The 12500-nt window shown below is 37.2% G+C and overlaps 1 protein-coding gene across 2 annotated transcripts in view; it reads left to right on the plus strand.

The window, feature by feature from the left end:
• Nucleotides 1–12500, plus strand: part of LOC122262664 (CUE domain-containing protein 2-A) — a 14968-nt gene that overhangs the window by 526 nt on the left and 1942 nt on the right. The window contains exons 2-8 of one of the 2 annotated variants that reach the window (XM_043030761.2): nt 2171–2274; nt 3329–3429; nt 4495–4691; nt 5033–5199; nt 5985–6158; nt 7766–7897; nt 9619–12500. The exon at nt 9619–12500 is cut by the window's right edge and continues 1942 nt beyond it. In XM_043030761.2, coding sequence (XP_042886695.2) covers nt 3353–3429; nt 4495–4691; nt 5033–5199; nt 5985–6158; nt 7766–7897; nt 9619–9765 — 894 coding nt within the window. In that variant the 5' untranslated portion in view covers nt 2171–2274; nt 3329–3352 and the 3' untranslated portion in view covers nt 9766–12500. The remainder of the gene's footprint in view (nt 1–2170; nt 2275–3328; nt 3430–4494; nt 4692–5032; nt 5200–5984; nt 6159–7765; nt 7898–9618) is intronic. The other variant, XM_043030760.2, reaches the window with a different exon arrangement.

Here is a 12500-nt window from a genome sequence, read left to right on the forward strand (position 1 = left end):
CCTTCCCTTTTTGACAGGACAAAGTATAAAGCGAAATATTTGATTATCCAGAATAGGACCACGCAAACAGAGGTCAAACCAAGGCAATAGCTATGAAGAACACATTACACAACACTGTTAAGTATAAAGGGAGAAGGTAATCTCCCTTCAGGAGAACTGAGGCAGCAATCACCCATCAAAGTCTATGAATCAATTCCACTATTTAAGTCAAGCTATGCTGTGACCTCAGCTCTTCATGCTGCACCTAAGACAAACACACCTTGATCATGTATATTCTGGCAAGATAGAGCTTGTTAACCTCCCTAGTACTTTATTGTTAAGTTAAATATTCAGTCCAACTATTATCTTCCTAAATATATATAATGGATGTAAAGGTTAGAGTGCAAAGTGTAGTGGCTATGGTGTTATTTGATGCTGTTCAATTTTATACAATAGTAAATTATAAAACTTACCGATACACCAGCACTGACTGAAGCTATTGCTGTGTTCCTTAAGTCGTCTACGAAAGGCCGTAAATCTCTACCACATTTTTATTTTCTGGCAGCATAGAGCTCTGACCAGTTTCCTTTAGAGATCACAGCATATTTCAAGATAACTTGTAAAGAACAGAGGCCTTATGATCACAAGGAGACAATCCCACTTGGAAAGACATTGCTGCTGTCCTGGAAACATTAACTAAGACATGAGACTAATTTATTCAAATGTAACCAGACTAAAAGCTCACCTAAAGTCTGGGTAAATTATCCACTTACAATGAGCAGTAGACATCTACCAAATGTTTTTTTTAGCAAAATAGAGCTTTTCCTGGTTACCTATTCAGCATCATATTGAGGCTAAGGTTGACAATATCTAACCTGCCGTTGATATATTGCAAATGGAAGTTGTTGGTCTTTGCTGCAGCATTAGTATGTACAGAGACTGGGCTGATAGGTGCTAGGCCAGTAGTGGATGAGAGGCTGTCTGTTACCACCAAAATATTAGATAATTATCCGGAAACACTAATGTAATGGGCATGAAGAATACATATAACTGCACTCTTAGTCATTGAAAAATAATCTGTGCAAAGTAAGTGTAATCTCACAACAGTTTATGAAGATCTTTATATCTACAAATCAAGCTATGCTATGGCTTCCAAGCTTTGTACTCCAGAAAAGATCAACAAACCTTTATCATAATTATGCTTCTATGATTGAGCTTGTAGACCTCTAGTGTAATTTAGTGTCAAATAAGTATCCATTCTAAGTTCTATCTTGTTAGATTATTTATGACTGAGATTTGTCTTCATTTGCTAGAGAGCAGAGGCCCATTTGCTTGACAGTAGAGACCATAGCAGTATTTGATGCAGTCCTATTCAAGATAATTATCAGCTGATCAACTAAATCAAACTTAAATCTAATGTAAATGTGAACATGGCATTATCCTTAACCTAGCCTAGGCTTGAAAAGTAGGTGAATAGTGAAATATTATTCTCATAATTTTGCTTAGCAACAGTTATTTGTTTATATTATGTTCATCAGTGTTTACTGTATTAACTATTTACCTTATTCTCCGAATGCTGTTCTGCCAGTTTTTTCTCTCTTTTTTTCTTTTTTCTACAGGCATGAATCCCACTAGATGGGGTTGCCAGTGTGGATTCACTTTCTCCACTTCCTCCTGTCATCCAAGTCCTCCTCAAACACCCTTCTCATCACCATGTCTTCCTTAATGTAGTTCCTGTATCTCTGTGCCTCTCTGTCTTCCTTCCCACCTCCAGCTTCTCCACTCTCTTCCCCTTGTACTGCTCTTCTCTCCAGTAGCTACACATGATCAGGCAACCTCAGTGGCGCTTCTCTCTACTTCACAGCTCTTGGTTTCTTATGCACTAACTCATAACCTGACTTTGTCGAAATGTGTCACCCCAGATGTGAATCTCAGGATCTTCTTCTCTGCCTTTTTCTGCTGCTGCCTTTATATTCTTTTTGATATTAGACTCTTTAAGATATGCCAATATGTTTTATTCTGTGGGGTTTGATTATATTTATGTGAGGCTATGTAAAGGATATTATTGCATCAAGCATTCTGTGTTATTAGTGTATTCATTACTTTCTTTCAGTTTCTTCAGTATTCAGTATTTGTGCCTTTCATCTTAAATGAAAGGCCCAAATTAAGAGAAGAATTATTTTTGTTTCAGGTTTTGACCCATTCTACCCTCACCATGAGTACTGATGCTGATACAATTCATATTGGAGAGTGTACAATCAGAATATCTCATTATTCCTGATTAAGTGTTTGTAGGTACTTATCAAACACCAGGAGCAAAGCCTTTCAACTTAAATCTTAAGAAAATAATAGAATCATAGAGATGAGCATTGGTCTAGGGACTTTTAACCAGTACTTTTAACTAATCTAATTCATGAACTGGAAAATTGGTACTCATACCTGTTCAATTTATACGATGTGTAGTAATAGAATATTCTCTTAAGTTAGACAGGATTGATGTAATATGAAGATATGTATGGTTCACGAATCTTGTATTATATCTGAGAATTGTAACAGCTATATAATATTCTTAACCTAAAGATGACGGATTGCACCTATGCTTGCCACGCATGGTAAGGTGGGCCCAAATCTTGGTTAGTACCTTTACATATCATGACAAAGGAATCTGTTTCTGTTACTACATATGTGCAGAGCTTTATGGCTCTGATGGCACTAGTTTTCAAGCTACAGTCTTTCAAATTCTTCCTAAACCTCTCTTTTATCCTCTTATTTAAAAACAGTAATCTGTTTGTCCAGAATCAAAGACAAAATGGAAAAATCATCTTACTTGTGCTTCTAATTTTAGCTCAAGTGAACAACCTTGATATTAATCCTACTGCAGTGGCCATTTGAGAGCCATTTGAGTAATTCTTTATAGATTAGTATATACAATGAACAGTAGAATAGATGTTTAAACTCTAGAATAGGCATAAGTAATCACTGATTAGGTTAATACATACCATCTGTATGAATATTAGGAAATTTCTTTTCTCTTTTCAAAGACAGTTGGATCCCATAAAGGGATTAATTTTCATTATTTGACTGTTATTTTCTTAATGTTATCAATTCTTTTTACATGAAACATTTATTGACCTCTGTAAAATTCATTATTTAAGAAATTTTGATTTAGATTGATGCAATAAATCTTGGACAATGATATGTGCATTTCCAGATAAGTTCTAGAAATACTAGATTTTCCTTTTGTAAGTTCTTAAAGTTCATGTCAATTGTAGATTGCATCCTGAACTCTTTAGGAACATAAAATCAGTAATGGAAAGATTAGATAAGAGAAGAATTATTTTCGTTCCAGGTTTTGACCCATTCCACCCTCACCATGAGTGCTGATGCTGACACAGTTCGCAGTGATCTCATAAAGCTTCTCCACAAGCATGTTCCTGGAGCAGATATAAGGTAAAAAAAATGTCTCTAGAAAAAGTAGATCTTATCAAGACAATTTACTATTAACCCATTGCAGATGACATATATGACACTTTATTCTTGGCCTGATGGCTGGCACCATGACATACATGATGATAATCATCATGGCACATTTGATGTTACGGGAGAGTAGATCACTGTGTTTCTTTATTACACTTTGAGTAATAATTCATGAAGGTAATTACCGTTATGATTACTGTAATGCATTAATATTCACCATAATTGGTATAGTTAAAAATCCCAAACATATGCAGCACCACTTTCACCTAGCACCAACAGGAGAGCCTTGAAGGGTGCCCAGCCATAGTTTCTACCAAGCAACAGCTTCAGCAAGAGACGACTTACAACAATATGGCGACCTCCCACTTTAAAGTATCAGAGATGAAGAATGTGGAGGCAGAATTGGAAGAGGAAGGTGACCTATACCATGTGCAGCTGTGTACCTATGCCAGTATGGCTGCTTTGTGGGATCACACTCACAGTCATAAGCACAGGTCTCCTTCCTCTTCCTCAGCTCTTCATGTTATTTTCAATGGGGATGGTTATTTCTTTCTTATTTGTTAACAAAAATAATAAGTAGAAAAATATAGTTGTGTTTTGCCCTTCCATAAAACTGTAATACTTCTTAGACACTCATATAATGAGCTGATGCAGCCCCTGTACTGCAATTTTAGTGTTCTACAACACTGATAAAGCCTGTCAGATGGCACATATAAGTCTCACAATAAAATAAGAGAGAGCACAAAAGGTCGCAATGTGTCAGGTGAAGCTCCCTTGCTGAGAAATAAAACCCATCTAGGGTGCCGCAAAGGTATTACCAATGTCCATCTTGGGGACTAGGCATGTAAATCTATCTGCATCTGCAATGGGTTAATATGCATTAACTTCTGTGTATATCTATAAAGATTGTGATGGCATAATCTAATATTATATGGAATATGTCTGTATGTGTGTATGTTTTATAATTATCCAATAAAATTGGCCACTAGTTTATACATCTCTATGCTTCTGCTTTACCATTATTTGTGCATTTTACAGTGGCATTGATGAGATAGTGATCAGCTACGTGACAGGTGTCTTGGAGGAAGTGGCAGCAGATGCTGAAGAAGTAGACTCAGCAAGCATGAAGGATGTGATCAGTGCATATGTGCCAGCTTTTGACGTAATTTCTGAAGACATTGTGACAGCTTGGGTCCTGGACATGGTGCAGGGGATAAATGAGGAGAAGGAAAAAGGTGCTTCTTAGGATTATATGAGAACTTTGATATTTGTCAGCACTGTATTTATTCATATTTGTCTTTTTTCTGCCCTGATTCATATGTTTAGGTGCCTTTGAATTGCTTTCATTACATGAGTTATGTGGAGCTGTCAATTCAGAGTTACATTATTGCCATGCCTGAAACCATTATTATCATATGTCATTTAACATTTTTATATACTTATTGATACAATTCTTTCTTTGTCAATAATGATTTATGCTTACATTTTAATTTGTCCCTCTTGTATTCATAAATGAAAAGTTAATTTTACTACAAAAATTTTATTGCATAACTTATACCATTCTTTCACCTTTCAGCTAAAATAGCATGTGATGTCACTCTGGACAACCTCATATCATCATTCCCTGTTGAAACGCGCAAACTCTCACAGTCCAAGAGTGAGTCAAGTGAGCGATCTCAGAAGCTTTCAGAGACTTCCAATGGATCAGAGGAACAAGATACTGGCAGTACAAATGGGGAAGAGGTAATTGTAATGAGTTTCTAAAATTGAAAAAAGGTGTATGTTTTTGTCATTGGCATTGTATTTGTGGTTCTGTATTTTTTCTTTCTTTCTTTCTTTCTTTCTTTCTCTCTCTCGCTGAATTCAGTTTATAGGTGGAATAACATTCAGGCAGTCAGAATTTGTTTTAAGACTCCATATTGCAAAATAGGCATTCAAGGCACTAGATGGAAATTTATCAAAAAATTTCTAGAAGCTACATATTTTAGGAGAAAGGGACATTTTAAGTTACCTAGATTTTAAGCTCAGTCACTGTATAATGATAACACAGTTCCACATTTGGTCAAGTTTTGATTCCTTGTGATTTTCATGTGGAGAGTATCAAGCAATTCATTCTGTATTTTATGTTTCTCTCATATTTCATTTGACACAGTATGATATGTATGAATTTCATAGGATGACATTGGAATTATCACATTGATATTTCTAATGATAATCAAGCAGTAATTGTTTAGAGACTTCAGTCATACATAAATATGAATTTACATATTCAAATATTATTTTTCCAAAATTGAAGGTATACTCACATATGATGAAATGAAACACAACCACAGTCTGTAGGAATTGCTAGAATGTGATTAAGTGAATCAGACTAGATTCCTCATCAGACAATACAATAGAAATGGATCAATTTGATCTTATCACCTGATAAGGAGTCTAGTCTAAAGTGAAATATTATATTTAAGTACATACATTACAGTTTGTTTATATTGTCATTTATGCTCACATACTTATTCTTTTGCCGACAGCATGATGAATACTCTGAGGGTTTGGCCACCTTGCTAGAGATGTTTCCAGGTGCTTGCAATCTCGAGGTCCAGCATTGCTTGGCTAGCTGTGGAGGGGACCTGGAGCAAGCCACAACACTCATTTTGCAACGGCAGGAGCAAGGAATATGTATCAAGGCTACACCTGGCAGTAAGGTAGGTTTTTCTGTACAGTATTTGATGAAAACAAAGGATATGCATTTCACCCATTCGCGTCAGTTGACTTGCTGTCACATTCAGTGGTTTTTGGGTCAGATGCCGACAACGAGATATTTAATCAAGGCCGGTGCGCCAGGGGATCCGGCGTACAGTGCTCGCTGGCGACTAGTGCTCCCAAGAATCCCGAGGCATTAGGCTTATGCATTTGAATACCCCAGCATTCCGACCATTTAGAGCCGAAATAGCCTCATTGTGAATGGGTTAAATAGAGAGTAAGAGAGTTAGATGAAAAAGAGGAATAATGGTATGTATATGTTAACTTCAGATTTGTCAGTAACAGAAGTTTTTACATTGATATTTTTTATAATTGTGTTTGTGAACTTACATATTCTCAAAGGTGGTTTTCAATTAATCTTACATATGTGAATTGCCATATGCATTCAGTTACTGTAGATAACTCATATCATTAACCCTTTCTTGTTAAACATTTTTTCACAGGGTGTGGTTATGTTCTGCAGTTTTCCTATTGTTGAAATTACAAGCTATCTATTTCTCAAATTTTGTAATTATGTTTAACTAAATGCTAATTAGTATCACAGTGCTATGATATCAAATATGCTCATCTATCATACTATAAGGCTTGAAATTGATAGAAAACACACAGATCTTAAGATTACCAACATAGGCTGCATATATTTCAATGTGACCCATCCCAGAAGAGTTATAAATCTTTGTCAGCCAACCTATACATTGAGCACTCAATTGAGTTTAATGAAGGATAGAAATGTTATACCTTTAGAAGTTGGTTGTTGTTTTTCCGGATTCAGAATATGAGAGGGAATCTTCATACGGTTATTGGCAAGATATGATTTATTTGTTTCTTTGGTTTTTCTCTTGTGTTATTTAAAGTTGTCTGCTCTTATAACGATGTAAATTATCTTTTTTTAACCCACTCACGCCGGATGACGTGCTGACACGTTTCGTGGTTTTCGTGTCAGACGGCGCCGACGAGATATCTGGCCAAGGCCGGCGCTCGGGGTGAGCGAGCGGGCAGCCCAGGCTCGCGGCCCGTGCGCCCGAGAATCTCGAAGCGTTCGGATGATGCGTTCGAAAACCTCGGTATAGCGACCGTGCAAAGCCGGAATGGCCCCGGCGTGAATGGGTTAACAATTCTTCTTCCCCATCCTCCTTTTCCTCTTCATTCTTACTGCCCTCTTCACTATCAGCTAATTCCTCCTACTCTTCTTCCTCCTCCTCTTCTTCTTTTTCCTTCTCCTCCTTCTTCTTCTTCTTCTTCTTCTTCTTTCCCCCTCCCCCTCCTCTTCCTCCTCCTCCTCCTCCTCCTCCTCCTCCCTCCTCCTCCTCCCTCCTCCTCCTCCCTCCTCCCTCCTCCTCTCCCCTTCCTCCTCCTCCTCCTCTTCCTCTGATTGTCTTCCACTACATCCGTTATCAATATTTCTTTGTTGTTCTCTTTTTCTTCATCTTTTTATTCTTCCTTTTCTACTTTTACTCACTGGTTCTTGTGCTTCTCAATCTTCTTCCAGTTAGGCCTATCACAAAAAGTAAAAGTAATCATTTTTACATGATTGTTGTTCTTTTCCTAGCTTGTTCCAGGAGCCAAAGGAAACAAGAAAAAGGTAGACGACAAGGAAGTCCGAATCTCCATCATAAATCGGTATGGATTTGTTGACCACGATGACGATGCCCGCGAGCACAGGCCTGTTGCACCAAAGTGGGTAAGTATTGTATGGTGGACTTGATTTTTGTTATAATGGTATTAGACTTGGTTCATTTTATGATAGTGTTGAACTTCATTCATATTATATAGATATTGGACATCATTCATTTTGGATTGAAATAGAGCTTACTTTAGTGTATCTACATGGATCTTCTTTTTCTTCCCCATCTCTCCCTCATTTATTCATTTTTTTTTTTCTCCACTATCAAAATTGCTTAAATGTTGGGGATGAGGCACACAGAGAAAACTGGATTATTTTCTTAACCCATTGCGGACAGGTGTCTTTGCATACATAACACAGGAGTTTTGGTCTGACAATGGGCGTCATGACATACATGACGTTGGGGGATGTTGTAATGAGTTAGTCATGATAACAATTGAAGTCATAATTTCTATAACTGCTGTAGTATTAAGCAAAATGGGTTTCACCTAAAATCCGAAGCCTAGATGGCACCACTTTCTCTTAGCACTAGCAGGAGAGAGAGCCTTGAATGGCATACAGCAAATGAACGATGCGCAGGCAGAATGAGAAGAGGAAGGTGACTCAAACCATGCCCATTGTCTACAATCTGCCCCTGTGCCAGTAAGACTGCCTTGTCCTGTGGTACTCACAGTCATAAGCACAGGTTTCCTTTCACTTCCCTAGCTCTTCATGTTATCTTCATTTTGGATGGTTATATTTTTCGTATTCATCCACAACAGCACACAAATACAAAAAAAAAAATGGAGTTGCTTTTTATCCTCCTATAACACAGCATAACACACAAATTATAAAGAAAATAATGAGCTGATATGATGTATAAGTCTCTCAATAAAATAAAACACAGAAATGTGTCTAGTTTTACGACCAGTGACTGAGAGAGAGTAGGAAAAGTCCTGGTATGTTGTGTGAAGCTGCCTCGCTCTGGCGATTTCTGACACTACCATCACTGGTTCAAAATGAGAGAAATGAGAAAAATGTTTTCTCCACCCTCCAGCCGCGCAAACTTGCCTAACCAATATTTTCCCTTAAATCCATCCAAAACAAGGGTTTAGGCTGACTTTGGAAAGCTATAGCTCCGAAACTAATACTTTATGACTGTGAGTACACTTTGACTGCATGCAGTTCCTGATATTATGTTATTTGCGTATTGACGTCTTATCTTTTGGGCCTAATCGAAGCTGTCATGATACCCATCTGTCTGCTAGGGGTTAAGAACAAAATTAAACTATTTTTTGATCACTTGACATCTTAGTGGATTTTTTAACCCATTCCTGACGGGGGAATTCTAGCCTTGAATGTCCAAATGCCGGGGCGTTCGAATTATTAGGCCTAAATCAATTGAATGGCTGGCACAATACTGTGCCGCCTGGCAACTGGGCTTTTGAATGCGCGGTACACGTGCTGTACCACCCGTCCTGTGTGGGTTAATGTATTTTTTAAAATATGCCTTTTATCTAGTTTCATTATAAAAAACTTGAGGAATATTTGGGATTACTTTGAACATTTTCATAGTATAATATTCAAATTTTGACGTATCTTTCTTCTCTTCTTTTTGTATATTATATATATTCACAGTGTTGTGCTTTCCACTGCATATTATATTGCATGAATTATCTTATACATACAATATCACATTAATTCAAATAACCAAAGAAATCACCCATTTTCCCAGCCTTATAACACCAACTTAATTCCCAAGTGTCATTCCTTAAAATGAATACGTTGCCTTCTCTCAGGAGGGGAAGAAGATGGTGCGTTACCGTGACAACAAGGTGGTGAGCCTCAAAGGAGAGCGCTACACCGAGTTCAAGAAGGACGAAACGGCTGAGATGAAGAAGACATATGTGCACCTCAAACCGGGCAAGCAGTATCGATTCCACTGATCCACAGGGTACAAACCTTACTACATTGCCGCTGTCCAGTGTCACCAGGGCGAGGGGGCAAGGGAGGGTGTGGGCCAGGGCGGTAAGGTTTGTTTTTGTAATCAACATCAGAGTTATTTATGTTACGCGATAAGGCCGCAGCTTGAGGGCGAGTACAGACTTGCGAGAGCCTTGAGTGACGTGATGCTGTTGGTTGGTTCAGTGGAACTTTTAGCATATAATCTCATGAGAATTCTCATCACTCTTCATTGTTGTTCATTAGTGTTATTATGTAGTTACTGCTTCAGTGTCAGTAATTGTATTTTAGTGTGTGAATTGCTTATTAGGTACCAAAGAAGACATAGGTTATTGATTGAGGCACTTTACAGCCAGAATAGGAAAGTGGTTAAAAAGAAATACTCAGAATTATATAGAATATCGTGTGAAAGAATCTTGAATCCATACTCAAATAGGGTGGAGCGTGCACTACAGCGTGCAATACTGTGCGATACAACAAGATATAACCATGACACACTAGAGTCTGTCTTTAGTCATAAAGATTTTATTATATTGCAATACTTATGGTATATGATTTTTACAAATTGGAAAATTGATAGGTTATTTTCATATGTAGGTGAGCTTGTTCATAATGACTCCAATAATACCATAATATATAGCGGAAGGAATGATCTGTGCAGTTTTTTATATCTTTATTGTAGAGTAGCTTTATCCTCCAATGAATTAATAAAGGTTGATGATTGTAAGTGGACAACGGTCAATAGGTATGTGTGTAGCTCCCTCAACACTGCACGGGTGGTAAGAATACCTCAAGCTATTTATAGGTTATTAAATATAAATGCAGAATCCACAGTTCCTGCATTCAAGAGATGAACTTGCATAATCGGAAAAGCAATAGCAAAGACCAAGCAAATATGTGTTTGTTTATGAATTATGCAGTTACCAGTAATTATAGTTTTAAAAATATTAGTTTGGCATTTTTTTTTATTCAAATAAATTGTTTTGGGATCAAGAGTTTTGGACCATTTTAAGAGATTTTTATCTTTTTATTAGGTTATTTTCCTCTCACACATATGCAACTATTTTGTATATGTGCTATTGATGGCAGATGGAAGTAATTTAGTTTCTTCTCCCTAGTCTACATATTTAGCTGTGGCATAGCCTATGATTACTTTTCTCTCATTTATTATGTAATCTAGTAGAAGCATTTCAGATATATAGTGTTCTTTAGACAGCAGAGCCATTTCTCAAACTTTCTTAACCACAGCCAATTTTAACTTCTTAGGCAATGAATTGATAATCACATCATCATTTGATATTTATCCTTAAGGGCTAATAACCATGGGAATGAGATGCTACTCAGGCCAGCACAAAACCATGTAACGTTGAAAGGGTTGTAGGATTTACATTACATATTCCTAAAACTTTACAGAGGTACATATGGCATGCATCTACCTGATGGCCCATAGATGAAATGCAAGCAAAAAAGATAAAGAAAAGAATTCAGAGTGACCAGTGGGAGAGCTAGGAACTGGAAATGGACACAAACATCCATTTTGCTTTTGACCACTTCGGAATTTTGTAATTCCATCTGGGCTAAGCTTAACCCATTCACGCTGGGGCTGTTCTGGCTTTGTGCGGTCACAATACCGGGGTTCTCGAACGTATAAGCCTAACGCCTCGAGATTCTCGGGCGCACAAGCCGCGAACCTGGGTTGCCCGCTCGCTCTACCCGAGCGCGCGGCTTCCCCTCATAGCTCGTCCAGGGCGTCTGATGCGAAAACCACAATACGTGCTATCACGTCAACCGGCGTGAATGGGTTAAGGGTGTAAAGCTTATTTGTCACATTAATAGGTTTTGATACGTCAGATATTGATGTGCTTTTGTTTCATGATAATGCTGATGATGATTGTCACCTTTCTTTGCTTCTCCCTTTTTCATTGTTACAAAAACAAAAATCCTTATATTTACAGAGATTAATGAAAGTCGGTTGTTTCCTTTCATGGTAGTACCTTAACCATACTACCGAATGGGAGGGCTAGAATAGGTTGATGATAGGATATAGATCTATAATGGTTATACAGTGGTCAAGGGTTTTAAAAGACAGTCTTCCCAAATTACATTATCAGAGTGTAACATTAGGCAGATTTTTTCCTCCTGGCATATTAGTTTACAGAATTCATGTTAGAATCTTATGAGCAGTATAGCTTTTCACAGAATATTTATATATTAACATTTTAGAAACCTATATCTATGCCATGGTACTTTGATGTATTATTTCAAACATCTTGTGTACTCACACTAAAGTATTGATGAATTTAGCTTTTTTTTTTTTTTTTTTAAGTGAGTCACATATTTTCTTCTTACTTCTCTCTACTCCTCCTTATCTTCATCCCGCTTTTATTTCCACTATTTATTACACTATGATAGAGAGATTCATTTAGGCATTTAGTTAGGCTGCAGTTTACATTTTGGTTCAGCTGTATTGGTAATCTGATCTAGACCTTGAAAGTTTCCGTGAGGACATCGGTCTTAATTACTGTTACCTTAGGTTCCTTTAACAAGTTAGTTTTTACTTGTTTAGATTTAGTATTATTTGTAGATCTGGACTAAATATCCATATGGGCATTGCTTATTAACAAATTTGTTTTTCTTCTTTAAAAGACCACAAATGTCTAGCAAGAACAAATATCGGTCTTTTCAAAGAGAACCATGTAAAAGCGTAAGATATATTCAT

This window comes from Penaeus japonicus, unplaced genomic scaffold (genome assembly GCF_977035675.1).
Source record: "Penaeus japonicus unplaced genomic scaffold, GWHDUDI00000001_assembly GWHDUDI00000027, whole genome shotgun sequence".
In the NCBI taxonomy this organism is placed as follows: Eukaryota; Metazoa; Arthropoda; class Malacostraca; order Decapoda; family Penaeidae; genus Penaeus; species Penaeus japonicus.